The 18,775-nt window shown below is 43.9% G+C and overlaps 1 protein-coding gene across 8 annotated transcripts in view; it reads left to right on the forward strand.

Moving 5' to 3' along the window:
* Positions 1–18,775, forward strand: part of GMEB1 (glucocorticoid modulatory element binding protein 1) — a 283,921-nt gene that overhangs the window by 153,467 nt on the left and 111,679 nt on the right. For all 8 annotated transcript variants that reach the window (XM_086957554.1, XM_086957559.1, XM_086957560.1 and 5 more), the window contains one exon: positions 5,451–5,579. In XM_086957554.1, coding sequence (XP_086813680.1) covers positions 5,451–5,579 — 129 coding nt within the window. The remainder of the gene's footprint in view (positions 1–5,450; positions 5,580–18,775) is intronic.

The following is an 18,775-nucleotide window of genomic DNA, read 5'->3' on the forward strand; positions in this document are numbered from 1 at the left end:
CCGCCTCTTTTTTACCCAAAACACACAACCAAACAATCCTTACACTCCAGTACATCACACATATTACCTCTTCCAACTGACAACTCTAACACACACACACTCTTAACTCTTTGTCCTTCCCTTCTCACACCCCATACACTATTTTTTCCACCCCCGTTACCCTTCAACTTCCACTCACCAACAGTACTTTACATATGAATCCCTCTCAGAAAATGAGTACATCAACTACTTCTCTTACTACCCCACACAAATAAAACATGACACAAACACCAACACATCAAAAACTCACATTATTTCGTAATACATTCCATCACAATAGAAACCTACACCCACTCCCACCCTCCTGACCTCACAAATACACATCCTAAACCATCTTTATTCCCATATTTTCCTCTCCTTTCCCACACCTAACACAAATACACCAACACAACAACTCTTGTTCAATCAGGTTTAATGATCAATTTAACATATCTTTAGTGGAGCACACTTGTCTGTTAATGAGAGACCGCAATACACCAGTGTTGAAGGTAAGCCTGAGAGATTAAAAAAACAAATTGGCTTCCAAATATACACTGCCAGACACAGTTGGCGCCATCATTTTATACCATTTAAACATCACTGATCTTTAAAGTAATAGTTGAGTCAGATGTGTGCACAAACTAGAATTTGTAAGTTAAGCTGAAGGAAAATACTAACCAGCATCTTTTCAAAGCACAAGTACATTCTCACAGTGCTGAGGACAGGTGGGGTTTCGAAATCTGTTTGTCCTTTCTTATATGTGATCCTCCAGTTCTTGAAAACAAAGGGAACGCTAACATAAACTGTTCATGGAATTTTGCCCTCCTCGGCCTAAGTGCAAAAGCCAGAGTCCGTACAGCTGCATGGCTCATGAAGTCACAGCTAAAACACAACATGAACAGTTGCTCAATATTACATTTATGCTCCTACAAACCACCCTTTGAGCAAATGTTAAACAGGTTGTTTTAACTTCACTATTTATTTGCATATGTGTGGCCACTTCTTCCAGCTCTATAATGACACTTGAAAAATTAGCATTACTTGGTGGGGGAATGAGCAAATTGGTACATGCCTGACAGTAAACAGCATATTTTCACAAAAACTAATATTGGAATAACTATTACCTTTTTAATATAGTCAAACTCCAGGATTCAAATAGTGAAGAAATAGTATTCCTAGTGCCTAATTACGGAACTCCTGAGCAGAGGTATCTATCTGACTTATTTCCCTTCTCCCTCTAGCTTCATTTTTTCTTAGCAGATGTTTGCTAACATGTTCCTTAAAATTGTCTTAATACCGAGAAGCACAGGCCCAAATAACCAGAATGATTAAGCGTCAAACTCAAAGGCAACAAATGCGTCAAGTGTTGTTACTGAAGGAAGTTTTAGACCAATTCAATAATCTGAGACATGTAATTCCTTGAGATAGGTTTTATTAATTTGTATGGTAACTTTTCATGGAACTCTATAAAATGGTGTCCATGCATATCTTCAGTAAGCATGGTGTTGTATTTAATGGTTCTGTACCTGATAGTATACTTTCATTGCTTGGGTCAAAAATATTGGCTTACAGAAGGGCACAGCATGTTTCATTGAGGGCCAGCATCCTTGATGGGCAGAGGTGGCAGTCGTTGGGCAATCCTGTGTACTGCAGCCGATGGCGAGGTCCGCGGCAAGGGAGCGCTTTTCACATGAGGCAGGAATCAATTCTTATACCCTGTACACTTCACGCCTGTTTGTGTTGCCAGTGCAACATGCCATCTATCTATCTTTTGACCTCACTCGATCTATCTATCGCCCTCCCTCTATCTATCGCCCTCCCTCTATCGCATCACCACAGAATCACTCAGAGGCACCACAACATCACTCAGGGGCACCACAACATCACTATGCGCTACCACAGCATCACTGAATGCTACAGCATCACTCGTCGTCACCACAACATCACTCAGCGCCACCACAGCATCAATCTGTGCAACCATTCAACAACAACTGGTTTAAATATGTTCTCTCAATGTTTCAAGCTTTATTACAAATGTCACAAAAAGATGTTAATATTTCACTTCTGTTCTTGGATTTTCGTTACAATAAAATACACTAAACATAATCTTCACAAAAGTTATTTACAAAAGTTAAATCTATTGCCATTATAAATTACAATAACTTTTATGTAAGTATTAATTATTTTTTAAAAGTTAAAGGCCATTGTTATTTGTAATATCAATACATCTAAGTCACGTAAATACAACACATATTGCATTACAAATACTATAGGTGCCACATTTGCGAAAGTTAAAACCATTGGCATTGCATTGGCATTGTAATTTCGCTATTTTCAAAACCAACACATAAATAAAAGATTTGGCATTTACAATACCAATAGCTCAAACTTTCCTAATACGAGACCTATTGCATTGCAAATGCTTGTTTTAAATTGATTTTCATACTGCTTGAGTAGAAAATGTTGCTCAAACGGGGAAAAATGTCTGCCACGCAATGATTGGTGGATACTCTTTTACAAGAGTAATATGGAGTTGCCAAAATTCTTTAATTCCACTCACGGAATTAGAATTCAGCCCGACCTAATTGATAGATGTGCAGTCTTACTTCCTTCATAATAATATGAGCAAATGTAATACTTGCTACTGGGATTGAAAACCTTGTTATGTTTCTGTGCCCTTATTCTGGAATCTTTTGGCATCTTTTGAAAACTCCAGTTACACACCCTAATTTCTCTAAGGCAGAATTATTAATTTGAATGTGTGCTTCTCATACAATCTTGCTCAAGCAGAGTTGTTAAAGCCATCAGGTCAAGGCAGAACCCAGATGCACCCCAAAAGCTAGAAAAACTCAAGGGAAAGAAGATATACCTATCCCAATAAGGGTTCCCGTTTATAAAAAAAACTGCTTCTGGTGGGCAGGGACACAGTCTCAGGCACAAAAGGGAATAATAATCTATGGTGTGTAAAATGTGCATTTTCAAAGAGCTTTGGATTCTTCCACAGAAAGACTGCGTCAGCCGTGTGGCTTGATGGGAAGTCATCTGAGCAGGACACTTTAGGTGCCTTGCTTTTCTCCAGCAGCTCACTGTGGTTGACCTTTGTTGAAGACCCTGTCACGTGGAGTGGGCTCCTCCATTTGCATTTGGTGCAGATGCCTGGCAGTCTCTAATTTCCCTCATAACTATGGGGGGTGGGGGGGGCAAAACTGGGCCATGTGGTTTGGTTAAGCAGTGGATATGGGCTACGTCTCACCTTTTCCAAAACTCATCTAAAGGGACAGATTGCCCCCCTCTCCTAAAACCAGCTTTCCAAAATGTTTCTCCATCAGTTAGTTGATATTTCTGTCTGCCACAGTACACATCTGTTCGAAGTAGTATTTGGAAGCCAGAATACAGCAGAATCAAAGCATTGGTAGATGGAATATGATCCCCTGATTCTGCACATTCCACTTAAGCCGAAACGTTGTGACCACCCTAACTCAAGATAGAACATGTAAGGCAAATCTGTTAGGATGTAAAGGTCCCTAGCTCTCAACTAAAGCAGAAACCGGGATCGAATTGGGTGCATTGTGAGAGCAAGTGGATTGTAGTTTTAAGATGTGTTTTACACACACTGTTTTATCAGCCCCTCTTGTGTACCTTTGAAAGCCCATACTAGTTAATGTTGTTTTCTTATAAGCAGTTCCAGATCCAGTGCAGAACCCAGAATATGCGACTTAGGTTGTACTCCGGAATGGTGGGGAGCAAGAACACTCTTTTGTTATACTCTCCTACCAGTCCACAACAGGAGTAAGGGAGACACGGGAAAGGTTAAAATATTTATTTTAAAGACGTGCTCTAAGGTGCAGTGTCTTTGCTAACATAAGCAGACATATGAGTAGAAATAATATGATCAGCATTGTTACAATTCCATAAAACACAAAAAGAGAAATCCTATTACAATGATGGTGAAAACAGGTCTTATTGTTCCTAGTGTAACACCCTCCCCAGATAGGAACTATGTTTTATAAAATATAGAGGGTCTCTTAGGCTTGTGTGGGGGACCCCATACCTCCAAGATCAGCAGGTTTAAATCACATCAGGATCTGCAAAAGCTCTAGCTCACTGGAAAAACTGGATTCTTCCAAGTGCCCAAAATCATGCCTACAGTGCAATATTAAAGGCGCCAGAAACTCCGCTGGCTCGCAGCTGCATGTATGTTATGTCTAAAACGTGAGCCGATCAGCCGGAACAACAGTTACCTTGGTATGATAACCTTGGAGGCTTTAGCACTCACTGTGCAGACTATGGTTGCAATGTAAGTCTAGGGGTGCCGAAAACAGGCCTTCCTCATGTGAACAAATTCACGCAGCCTAACTTACAACAACAGCTATATGCAGTGTTGGGTGCAAAAAGCAGCAAACGGTAAAATGGCGTTTAAACTTCTAATAAGCCTATGCTAACATAGAAATGTGTGCAGCAAGGCCCAGCCCTTACTGCAAAACCTTAGCAATACACCTTATAACTAGCCTCAACTGAAAGTCATTCTTGATCTGCCATATAGAAACTACTGCCACTTGCAACTTCTTTTTATTTTGTATGCTAGTTCGGTGAAGGGAGAACCGTTGAACATCTTGGTTATCCCTTGCTGTATGAAGTAGTCATTATATAATGAAGCAAGAGAAAATTTAATTGCCTTGAATTTATCTTCTCTATAAATCCTTCCAAATCTGATGTGTTTTTTTGGCTAGGCAATATGTGATGTCATTTATTGCTTATTTACATAGTGTTATGCCCAGAACGTATGGAGGTAATGTCTAACATTGAGCCTATTTCATACTTGTGTGCTTGGTCCACACAGAATCCTCGATTGGATGGTACCTGTATACTCTAGGAGTTCGTTTTCGGATGAAATATTGAAAACTGACTTCAAAGGTGTTGTGATCATGAAACTGAGCTTGCAGGGAGACAGGTGCTTGCATGAAAGCGAAGTTGCACCCACACAGACAAACTGAAAATCATCATTGTCCATCCAGTATGGAACAAGAGTTGAACAAAAAATATTTTTAGAGTATTTGATAAAGCAAATACCTGGGATCAAGCAGCGGAAAAGCATTTTACATAGATACTTTTGACTATAGTAGGAGCACTGCTAACATGGGTGTTGCACATACTAAAGTATTATGTGAATAGTCCTGTTGATGCTAAATTATAGAAACCGGAATGTCATGAAGGTACATGTAATTGTGACGATGCAAGACAGACCGTACAGTTTGATTTATAGATTTTTGCATTAGTTAGAAAAACACAGATGCATGTGCTTAGAATCATAGTTTGGTCAAGCGGCTAGGCTGAGATAAAAAATAAAGGTAAAGCATCTAAGAACAGCAAATTACCCACTGAACAGCATGTGGGTCAGTTATCGCCATAGTTCACCATCTGTGTCTTTGCAGGAAGCATCACACAGATTTCAGTCTCTGAAGAGAGCCTTGATGAGAGCATTGAGTGGAATTCTGCATTGACTGCAGCAGTTCAAATGGTCACAGAGGAAGGAGCGAAGAAAGAAATGGATGATATTTCAGGTAATAAAAAGCCTATTCTAAATGTGTGTCTGTGTGCCAGCACCACGGCTGATTACACTGTGTATTAAGATTACGGCTCCTAGTTTTATGGTATTTATTTTTTTAACATTTCAGTCTGTATTTATCCATATTTATTTTGTGTTATGTCTATATTTATTTAACTGATTGGACACACACTCATACTTTGATGTCTGTCGTGATTTAGGTTTTTGAGATGACAAATATTGTGTAACAATATATCTACTAAATATTCGCATTATACCACAAATGAATGTTGACATATGTCTATTTATACAAATGCCATCCTATTTTTTAATTTTCCATGTGGTCCATCTGCTTAGCTGTTAGGCTACAATGCATGAAAGACAGCTTGGAGAGTCACTTAAAAGAAGCTACATTTTCTGTTTTTATCCACTTTTAAAAATAAATGCAGACAGAAAACGCATTGTTTTCTGTCTGTATTTATCTGTAAAATCTCGGAAATCGTAAAACAGGGAGCTTTAATTAAGATCTACTTGGAACCGATCTGAATGTGCCTATTGAGCTTTTGTACGATTCTACCTTTTTGTAATCTGCTTAATCTATCCATTTGTTTTTAACGTCTGGTGGCTGTTTGTGTACTTTATCTGCGCTGAGTGTCCAGGCTTTCAGTATCTTTAAAGTTTGAAATCCCTATGTATCTATGTAGGATGGGTACTCTATGTCGAATTGTACATCTGCAGTCAATTGGCTAGGTATCTGTGCTGTCCGACATCTTGGTGTATTTGGAGAAAATGGTCGCTTTTGGAATACAGTCGACTTCATGTATTCTTTTTAAAGCAAGTGTGTGTGTGTGTGCGTTTGTTTGTAATACATATATTCATAGTGTGTGTGGCTATCGATAGACAAGTGTAGCATACTCCTGCCGTCTAGTTTTGGGGTCTGACTTTTGTACGTTTTTTTCTTTAGGGAATGTTCTCTAGTCACATGATGCAGTGTGACCTCTCTCGATGTAATTGTACATTGTCACCAACTCCATGTTAGATTGCCTTTTTCCTCCATCGGGTTCAGATGTGAAAAAAGTAGGCTCCGAATTTGTGTTTTCCTCACATGTCTGTCAGGATCTTTCGGTATCCTTCATAACTCATTGCTAACTACTCATACCTTATTGGCAATAGGCAATCAAATCCTTAATACTTATCCACTGTTGGATGGCTTTGGGGGCTGAAGACTCTTCTGCACACTGGTTACCCTCTAAGAATGTGCCACTGATGATCAAACAAACACAATTCCATTACTGTCCTCGATGCTTTGCTAAATATCCGTGGACCAACCACCACTGTGTCTGCAATCTTTGTCTGTTGCCTGATTACAACGCCAATTGCAACTTGTGGCTAGCGTTTAGGGGGAAGAAAATCCTTTGATAGCAAAGGGAATATTGGTGTACACGCACCATGCTGCAAGAAGTCTTTTTGCAGTCCCCGGAAACATCTTTGAGGAAGAGGAGGAAATCACCTGCATCGCCCACAAGGTGGAAGCGGCTGGTCCATAAGGCTCTTCCTTACCCAAAGACCTAGCAGGCTACAGTCGCACAGCAGATCAGACGTGGACCAGCTACTGGGATTGGCCTCTGCACTGAAGCCCAGGCCTCTGCTGAAGACCTCTCCAAGAACTGTGAGTACCCTGGCCCATTAACAACAACACAAGATGGTGCCCTGTGCTGAGGTAGAGCACCATTCCTTAGGGATTAGAGCATCTAGCCCTGAGCATGTAGGTAGAGACCAGGGGCTACAGCCCTCCACTGGGTCCTGTTGGCGCTGACAGAAGCCTCAGAGAATGCCAATCTTCCCACCAAGGCTGGCCACACTTCAGCTCCAATCTACGCAATACGTATGTTACTTAGAATTATTCTTTTTCTTTCGCAGTATCGCCTCTACAGGCTTTTTAACATCTGAATCCTTCAAACGACTTTCATTCAACGCAGGTTAGTCGCATTCAGTATATAGTTTACGTTGATTCGAACCCCTCATTCCTTTTATGAACAAAAACTTAACAGGTCCCATTCATACTTTCAGGTTGCCATTACTATTGTCTAATCACCTGTTGATACAGGTAAGCCCAAAATCATGGGATAACAACTTAGACCAAATACATCATGCTATTGCTACTCAGTGTTTAAAAGCCATATCTCTATTTCTTGTAGAAAGATTTCAACAGCATTGAATAATGGCATTTCCCGTACTTTAGTATACCAATACTTTTCAAGTAGGTAAGAACGCACCACTTTTTCTTTTAAAACGATCGACTAGGTCAAAAAAACCTCACTAGAGATTCTAATGTTGATATCAGTACTCTACTTAATTACTCATAAAGAAATTCGTTGAGTTCCTTTCTGTAAGTGTAACAAAAAATGGCATCAATTTAATATGTTTCCTTTATTTCCTTTTGTTTCTCAACAGAACCCCCGACGAAGGAACACTAGGTTCTGAAATGCATTGGGTCATGTATTGAAATGTATTTTGGCTATAAATGCTATTCGTAATTCATGTATTATTGATACAGAATTAAATGAACTGTAAAAAATGAACAGATATTGAATTTGTTTATCTGAATCCTTATACCACATGATTAAAATGTTATAATGGAATACCTCTCTCTGGTGATGCATGTCAGAGTCCTAGCAGCTATCAGGGGCTAGGCCACTTACAGATTCATATGAATGCTAGCCGGCATTAATCTGACATAGCATGCATACCGAAATATTCAGTTACATTTGCATAAACGAGTGCGATTCTCACACACACACATTTATTCACACTTCAGCTCTGACACAGAAGTCCTCTTCGGCTTAGAAACCATCTGGGACTCCCACTGCCCTTGCGGCACCAAGGCAATCATCTGCTCTAAAGCCAGCGAACCAGTCACCACCCCTTTGGCTTTCATGGTCACATCGCTCCGAAGCAATTGTTGACACCTAAACCGCCAGCGACACCAAAGATTGATACAGCACCAAAGCAGCATCATTCAAAAGAGTACAAAGACAAGGGACCATTCCAACCCCCAAAACCCTCACAAGAGGTTGTCAAGGCACTCATACGGGAGCGGCTCTAGCAAGAACCGGACACTAGACAGTAGCACCTCTTTATTGAGCCACTCTCAGGAAACATTTCAACCAGGATTCCTTCATAATAATATCCTATACTTTGCAAGAGGAAGCTGGCTTTCTAGGATGGTACGGCTCTCAAGCCTTCTACATGAGCCTTCCCCAAAAGAAATAGAGACAGTGCCAAAAGCCTTATTCATCTGCCACATAATCATCACCTCTACACCCCATACAACCTTCACCCTCCACTCTTGCCCCTGTCGAGTCCCCACCATTGTCACCCTACTCTACCTTGCTTGTACAGGGCAGCGAATCTGCAACACTGAACCCTTATGATCAACCAGACGGATGACCCATGGGAGGACTATAATGTGGACCCACCAGGGGACCCTGATCTGAACCCTATCAGGGCCGACCCTCTCTATTGGTCATTCAGCAGGCTGCCACATACCACAAGGTGGATATCCATCTTGTGTAAGAAGTGAACTTTCTCCTGGAGACCGTATCCAAGCAGGAGAGGTCTGTCCAAGTCTTCCCCATGTTAAAAGGGATGCTAAAATCTGCCCTGGCAAATGTTAAAGCCCCCTGTAAAAGCTAGGGTGGTTACCCTCAGGGTATAAAAGTTTGAACCCTATCCCAATGATCCCCAAATACATCCGGGGGAAGGTTCCTCTGGACTCCCTAGTTGTCCACATTGCATGAAAGCGCCCCTCTGCGCAGACTACTGGTGAAGCTCCTCCATCATATAAGGAGAGCAAGAGGATAGTTGTGGCTGGTAAGAGTAGCAGTAAGAGTGGCTACTCACTAGCAAATAGCCAACTCTATAGCTCTATAGTTGTGCTACAGTAGAGCACAGTGAGAAGAGATGGAAGTGCTCTTCAAACACCTTTTGCAGCAGTATCAGAAGAGGGGGCAGGAAATTGTCAGAGGGCAAAGAAAGTTCTAATGCTAACAAACGTGTGTTGGATGCCGCCAACATGGCCTGTAGGGGGGTAAGTGCAAGTGTAATATTACGACACCTTGCCAGGCTCCATATTTCAGGTTACTGATGGAGACTTTTAGCCGCAGATTCCTTCGCTTTTGAATGTACTTCAGGCATCTGGACTGGATCCAGAAGCTTTTCCATAGTACCTCCGAGCGTCAGAAGGTGGGGCCATGCGGCTCCACACTGATGCCGTTCTGCTCCGTAAATGACCTGTGGGGCCTTTATAGGTGTCACTCCTGCATGCTGACCCTCAGTTCCTTCCTTTCCTTCTGTGCTGCCAGAAATGGCTCTGTAGCTTCTCTTGTCTTTCAGAGACACTTTCTTCATGAAAATGTATCCAGTGTGCGAGGGATGTCACTCCCTAACACAAAACGTTTTAAACCTCGTAAGGACTGTCACAAGCAGATGTCTATGATGGATCCCCATCAGGTTTGTCTGTGGTGTCCGGGGTGAGGCTACAACTCCAATACCTGTGGAGACTGCGCGTCGACCCCAAAGGCCATTCAAAACTTTGTCGCCAAGCACTACAAGATGCAGTGTCTACACCGCTCCAAATCTCCGCATAGGTTGAGTCGACAGCCGCTCTAGAGGCTGCTCTCAGTCAGGCTCAAGTCCTCGATCAGCACAAAAATCACAAGAAGTCAAAGGGGAATTGTCCTCCTTCGTTCAATTCCCACTCCTCTGTCAAAGCGTGTGGGTCACACTAACCATATCTCTTCCAAATTCTATTGACTGTGGAGCCGATTCTGTAGTTGGTTCCGGCACACCCAGAGTTTCTGGGGCTTTCAGCCATGCAACACTATATTGAAGAGTTTGCACATCTATGTTCTGGCTCTTTAGATCTCTACAGACTCTCTCCGGCACACCTTTGGGCCCCACCGAGCAGAGGGGCCTTTCACATGGACTACTTCTGGCAAGGCTCCCTTTATGCCTCCCGGACCCTCTGAGCCACTTCTGCCCTCGACTCCAGTTCCAGTGTCTCCCTCAGCGCCCAAATCCACACCAGGCCTGAGTATGTCCACCACGACCTCACCACTTGAAAAAGTGGCCCTGATTGCCTGTCCGCATATAGTCTGACTTCGGATGGTGCCGCACCCAAATCCAATGAGGCGCCAATTTCTTCACTCTCATTACCTCAAGGCAGGAAGCATTTTTTACATTCCCTTTTTGGGACTGATTCTGATAACTACTATGACTAGGGAGATGAGTTCTCTCAGCCCTGTGCCAAGGACAATCCGTATGAAGACTTGCAGAAGGCTAATGTACTAGGTAGCGCTTCAGAGGTAGCTCTTTTCTCCCTTTTCGGCCCACTCACACAAGAAATCTGCCTCCTAGGTGTAGGGCGACTGAAGTCCTTTACCTCCAGCTTCCCACCATTTAGGTAAACGCAATGGGCTGACTGAGATCATCCAACCGGGCCACACTGCTTCTGAGCTCCTCCTATCTTTCAAGGGGCTTAATCAAAGCTTTGACCCGGTTCCCCCAGTTGACTTGCAAATTGCAAGCAGCTTTTTGAAGGAGGGTGGTGGAGAGGGGAAGAGGGTGGAGGGGTTAAAAGAGCTAGAACAAGAAAAAAGGGGTTAAAACCTGAGTACTGAGTGGTTAAAGTCCATGGTGCAAGATGTTAACATAGTTTACAGAAAAGGGGGACAGGTGGGGGAGTGTAGTGTAGTTCCTATATTCCCAATAGGCTCTGCGCATTGGAATAGTATATCCTGTAGTTTAGACGTAGGACTGAAGTCGACTAGGTCTCTACTGAATATACTAGACTTAATTGTGTGTGTGCCAGCTAGCTCAGAGGTCACTAGAAACTTTCTCGAATGAACAAGAAGGGATTCGTTTCTGACAACCGCTTAAAACAGGACAACTTTGTTTCCCATGAATAAGAAATATATCTCTAGAGTCGCGGAAACAATAGATAGTTATTTCACTCAGTCAATCGTGCATGCTTCGTTTCACCAGAGGTGCAGAGAAATTAGAGAGACGGGCGTTTTCAATAAAATATATTTATTGAACAGTCTTCTTTCTCAAGCATAAGAAATTAACTGCTGCAATTGTAATACTTGCGGTAAAGTACAGAGCGTACAGTACGAAGAGTATTATAAAATAATATTGTAAAAGCATGATATGGTTTCTAAGCCATAAAATACCTAAAATGCATAAAATACATACAGTGATAAATAATGACTAAAAGTACTCAACTGGTGCTTCTAAAATACACCTACCCCGGTGTACCTAACCTTGGTATATTACAAGGCAAGAAGTGAGGTGTAGCTTAGTTTCAGTATTCCTTGCCAAGAATCTAATCCAAGAATTCTCTTAGGGTCTAATCAGCTCCGTACCTTGGTTTTAGAATGTAGGAGGTCTGGTATCTCTCTCTCAGGACTCTATTTCCCAGAAACCTGCAAGGGTAGCCTGGACACACCGGAGCTGGATTTCTTGGCTGGAGAAAGTACAGTGTCTCTCAGTGCATCAGCTGGAGGGTCGGCTTCCTTCGGCACTTGCTGCGGCGAGCTGTGTCGTGTAGGTAGATAGTCGAACTGCTCCAAACCACAGTGTGTTTGTTTGGACAAGTGTGAGCATATTTATACCTTGAAGGTGCCGAGTTTGATGTAAGATTGGACATAATAACGTCATTGAAATCTTGGATAAATTAATGTTCGAGGCATATGGGCTGCAGATGGTACATTTATGAATAGATCGCCATCTGGTGTTGGGCTCGGATGATTGCACTTGTTTTTCTCTTGGGGAAGTCTTTTGTCGTCACGAGATTAATGACTCCTCCTTTGGGTGCTAGTACGCATGGGCATCGGCTCCATCCTTAGATTGTTTTTTTCCGCCATCGGGTTCGGATGAGGATCGAAGCGCTCCGGATCGACTTTGACAAAAAAGTTATATTTCGGCGCGTATTCCCTTTCCAATTCGACGGTATTGTTATCGAGCGCGAGTACATTTCCATTTCGACGCGCTTCGACGTCAACAACAAGATTTCCAACCGACGAGACCAGGAGGCCCATCTCGACGTAGTCCAGCCCGGAGTCCATGGAAAGGACTCCATTCAAGAAATGTCCAACGTGTGGTGCTAAGTTTCCACACAAGGACCTACACGAGGTGTGTAACCTCTGCTTATCCCCTGAACACTAATCCAGGGACTGTGAAGCCTGCGCGGCATTCTCCTCCAAGTCGACGATTAGGCAATCCCGGAGCTGTTCGAGGACCAGCACCCCGAAGAGGAAGAAGAAGAGGAGGACGAGGCGGGGTCGGGAGCAGACGAGTCTGACGTCGGAGAAATCGACGTTCATCAAACAGTGAGTGACGACGTCCCCTTACCAAAGAACCGACCCCGCACGGTGTCGACCCCGCCTTCGAGCCCGGTCAGACAACCGAAAAAAGTTTCAGACGCCCGCCTTCGGGCCCGGCAACGAAACCGAAACACTCGGTCTCCCACCATGTTGGATCCGAGAAACGGCCCACCTCAACATCAACACCGAAGCTCCATACAAAGGGAAGCTCGAAGTCGAAACATTCCATGTCGAAACCGAAACATGCTTCGACGTCTAAGACATCCTCAACACCGAAAATATCGGATTCGAATAAACTCTCGGTGCCGAAAACACAAATGGACAGTCAGAAGAAAAACCACCTTTCGGAACCAAAAACTTTGGTACCGACCCAGGAGCACCAAACAGATCCCAAACAAAAGACTGTTTATTGATCCACAAACTGGCAAGGTAGTGACAGAACTACCTAAAAAGAGGAAGAATGAACAGTTGGACGACAAAACTCCTCCTCCTAAGTAGAGAACAATGGGGACAAATACAACTCCTCCCCTTTCTCCACAGCCTAGAGACACACCCTCTTCTCCTCTTCCTCACACTCTGCCAGCTATTCCTTTTACACCACGCCCATCTACACCTATAACAGATGTAGAAAGTGACATAGGAGAGGGGGAACATCATAGTGATGATGAAGACACTGTCCCAGAGGATGCAGACCCATGGGAAGATTATAATGTAGGGTCAGATAATGATAACAACCCTGAACTGTATCCCTCAAAACCTTCACCACCTGATGATAATACAGGTTTTGCACAGCTAATTAATAGGGCAGCAAAATACCACAAGGTAGAACTACATGCAGAACCTCAAATAGAGGATTTCCTGTTAGAAACACTACCTGCTGCACAAAGAACATCAGGAACACTACCAATGCTTAAGGGTCACCTCAATCACACATCAGAAATATTCAAAGACCCGGTGAGGGCTAGGGTATTAAACCCTAGAATTGATAAAAAATATAAGGCAGCCCCAAAAGACCCAATATTTATCAAGGGATAAATTCCTCTGGACTCGCTAGTGGTCACAAACGCTCGTAAGAGAGCAAACTCTTTAACTACAGGAGAAGCTCCGCCTCCTGACAAAGAGTCTAAGTTAATAGATGCCTCTGGCAAAAGAGTATATTGAAAACAACAAGGGGCCCCAATTTAGTTATCAGGGGACCTCGGGGAACATATTCATTCAAACAACAGTGGTCCCATACGTATTCAAATGTAGAACCAATAAATATAGACTGAATCAGTTCTATATTTTAGAATGACATGTCCAGCCGGACAGAGGTCATTCGAGTTTTACTCAATAAACAATTTTTCTGAATACCATAAAGATACCTTCCACAAAAGCACTGTGTGGTACACAAGCCTGTGCCCAACACTTAGCGGGGTGTTTACAGTTGGTGGAAAGTTAGACAGGTTTTTAAGGCAAAACAAGCGTTGTTCTGTTCAAATACTGATTATACAGAAAATGACAAACAGCACCATTACAACAGTTTAGTAATCAAAATTGTGTATAGGGTGCTTAAGCAAGTCGACGGCGTTTCGGTCCCCCTAAACAATAACGGGGACCATCATCAGGACAAAACATATATTGCCTTTTATCGCTAAAACCTCAAAATGCCTGAAAGGAAAAGAAGGAAAAATACATACTTTAAAAACAGAGCACTAACTATTTAGCAAAAGTGACTCTCTGTGCAGTGCGCATTCAGACGTTACCGTGGTGGAGGTGTTTGCAAGGTTTCCACGAGAAGCCAGTGAAGAGGTGGAATTAACTCGGTTGAGTAAGGATTCAATTACACGAAGCCGGAGTGAGCCAAGGCTAGTGGGCGTTCTGAGTTTTGACAACGGGTGTGATGAAGTTTTCGGTACACGAGCTAATACTCAAAGTGGGTTTGGTGATAGCTTAGTGCCTAATGCGATGGTGCACATTCAAGGCGGCGATAGGTGGGATGGATTGATTACCGTGCCTATATCGCGAATGATCGTGGAGTTCGTGAACTCGGTAAGCTAACCGAGGTGACATAAGAATAGTATCTAGTCGTCTTGGAGAGCGAGGTTGCCCGGACCAGCAATTCTATATTGAAAAGTAATTTAAAAGTTACCAGGAGGTTAACATATAAGTGCTACCTAAGCTGCCAGACCCATGGCAGTGCGTGATTCTTACCTAATTAGAATATGGGTTGCCGCGTTACTCAATCGTAACCGGGCGACGCCAGAGTAAGCCTGTGGAAATAAGGACGGATTTAGGAACCTTGGGATTCGGTGTTCCGATAAGGAAAACACCTAAGACTGCTAGCTTACTCACCGATATGGACGGTCTTGGAATTCTTCACTGGCGTGCTAGTGCAATCGACCCAGGAAGTTTAACAAGCATTTGCAATGCAGTGGTCTCGGCATCATTAAAGGTAGAGCTATTGGCATTGCTCATGACATTTTTTTTTCTTTAAATCAAAAGATTCTGCACTCACTACTTTGCACTCACTACTTTGCACTCACTACTCTGCACTCACTACTCTGCACTCTGCACTCACTACTCTGCACTCACTACTCTGCACTCACTACTCTGCACTCACTACTCTGCACTCACTACTCTGCACTCACTACTCTGCACTCACTACTCTGCACTCACTACTCTGCACTCACTACTCACTACTCTGCACTCACTACTTTGCACTCACTACTCACTACTCTGCATTACCACTCTGCACTCACTACTCACTACTCTGCATTACCACTCTGCACTCACTACTCACTACTCTGCATTACCACTCTGCACTCACTACTCTGCACTCACTACTCTGCACTCACTACTCTGCACTCACTACTCTGCACTCACTACTCTGCACTCACTACTCTGCACTCACTACTCTGCACTCACTACTCTGCACTCACTACTCTGCACTCAGCACTTACTACTCTGCACTCACTACTCTGCACTCACTACTCTGCACTCACTACTCTGCACTCACTACTCTGCACTCACTACTCTGCACTCACTACTCTGCACTCACTACTCTGCACTCACTACTCACTACTCTGCACTCACTACTCTGCACTCACTACTCACTAATCTGCACTCACTACTCACTACTCTGCACTCACTACTCACTACTCTGCACTCACTACTCTGCACTCACTACTCTGCACTCACTACTTTGCACTCACTACTCACTACTCTGCATTACCACTCTGCACTCACTACTTACTACTCTGCATTACCACTCTGCACTCACTACTCACTACTCTGCATTACCACTCTGCACTCACTCTGCACTCACTACTCTGCACTCACTACTCTGCACTCACTACTCTGCACTCACTACTCTGCACTCACTACTCTGCACTCACTACTCTGCACTCACTACTCTGCACTCACTACTCTGCACTCACTACTCTGCACTCACTACTCTGCACTCAGCACTTACTACTCTGCACTCAGCACTTACTACTCTGCACTCAGCACTTACTACTCTGCACTCAGCACTTACTACTCTGCACTCAGCACTTACTACTCTGCACTCAGCACTTACTACTCTGCACTCAGCACTTACTACTCTGCACTCACTACTCTGCACTCACTACTCTGCACTCACTACTCTGCACTCACTACTCTGCACTCACTACTCTGCACTCACTACTCTGCACTCACTACTCTGCACTCACTACTCTGCACTCAGCACTTACTACTCTGCACTCACTACTCTGCACTCACTACTCTGCACTCACTACTCTGCACTCACTACTCTGCACTCACTACTCTGCACTCACTACTCTGCACTCACTACTCTGCACTCACTACTCTGCACTCACTACTCTGCACTCACTACTCACTAATCTGCACTCACTACTCACTACTCTGCACTCACTACTCACTACTCTGCACTCACTACTCTGCACTCACTACTCTGCACTCACTACTTTGCACTCACTACTCACTACTCTGCATTACCACTCTGCACTCACTACTCACTACTCTGCATTACCACTCTGCACTCACTACTCACTACTCTGCATTACCACTCTGCACTCACTACTCTGCACTCACTACTCTGCACTCACTACTCTGCACTCACTACTCTGCACTCACTACTCTGCACTCACTACTCTGCACTCACTACTCTGCACTCACTACTCTGCACTCACTACTCTGCACTCACTACTCACTACTCTGCACTCACTACTCTGCACTCACTACTCACTACTCTGCACTCACTACTCTGCACTCACTACTCACTACTCTGCACTCACTACTCTGCATTACCACTCTGCACTCACTACTCACTACTCTGCATTACCACTCTGCACTCACTACTCTGCACTCACTACTCTGCACTCACTACTCTGCACTCACTACTCTGCACTCACTACTCTGCACTCACTACTCTGCACTCACTACTCTGCACTCACTACTCTGCACTCACCACTCACTACTCACCACTCACTACTCACCACTCACTACTCACCACTCACTACTCACCACTCACTACTCACCACTCACTACTCACCACTCACTACTCTGCACTCACTACTCTGCATTACCACTCTGCACTCACTACTCACTACTCTGCATTACCACTCTGCACTCACTACTCTGCACTCACTACTCTGCACTCACTACTCTGCACTCACTACTCTGCACTCACTACTCTGCACTCACTACTCTGCACTCACTACTCTGCACTCACTACTCTGCACTCAGCACTTACTACTCTGCACTCAGCACTTACTACTCTGCACTCAGCACTTACTACTCTGCACTCAGCACTTACTACTCTGCACTCAGCACTTACTACTCTGCACTCACTACTCTGCACTCACTACTCTGCACTCACTACTCTGCACTCACTACTCTGCACTCACTACTCTGCACTCACTACTCTGCACTCACTACTCTGCACTCACTACTCTGCACTCACTACTCTGCACTCACTACTCACTACTCTGCACTCACTACTCTGCACTCACTACTCACTACTCTGCACTCACTACTCTGCATTACCACTCTGCACTCACTACTCACTACTCTGCATTACCACTCTGCACTCACTACTCTGCACTCACTACTCTGCACTCACTACTCTGCACTCACTACTCTGCACTCACTACTCTGCACTCACTACTCTGCACTCACTACTCTGCACTCACTACTCTGCACTCACTACTCTGCACTCACTACTCTGCACTCACTACTCTGCACTCACTACTCTGCACTCACTACTCTGCACTCACTACTCTGCACTCACTACTCACTACTCTGCACTCACTACTCTGCACTCACTACTCACTACTCTGCACTCACTACTCTGCACTCACTACTCTGCACTCACTACTCTGCACTCACTACTCTGCACTCACCACTCACTACTCACCACTCACTACTCACCACTCACTACTCACCACTCACTACTCACCACTCACTACTCACCACTCACTACTCACCACTCACTACTCACCACTCACTACTCTGCACTCACTACTCTGCATTACCACTCTGCACTCACTACTCACTACTCTGCATTACCACTCTGCACTCACTACTCTGCACTCACTACTCTGCACTCACTACTCTGCACTCACTACTCTGCACTCACTACTCTGCACTCACTACTCTGCACTCACTACTCTGCACTCAGCACTTACTACTCTGCACTCAGCACTTACTACTCTGCACTCAGCACTTACTACTCTGCACTCAGCACTTACTACTCTGCACTCAGCACTTACTACTCTGCACTCACTACTCTGCACTCACTACTCTGCACTCACTACTCTGCACTCACTACTCTGCACTCACTACT

Source organism: Lissotriton vulgaris, chromosome 2_1 (assembly GCF_964263255.1).
Source record: "Lissotriton vulgaris chromosome 2_1, aLisVul1.2, whole genome shotgun sequence".
NCBI classification, from domain to species: domain Eukaryota; kingdom Metazoa; phylum Chordata; class Amphibia; order Caudata; family Salamandridae; genus Lissotriton; species Lissotriton vulgaris.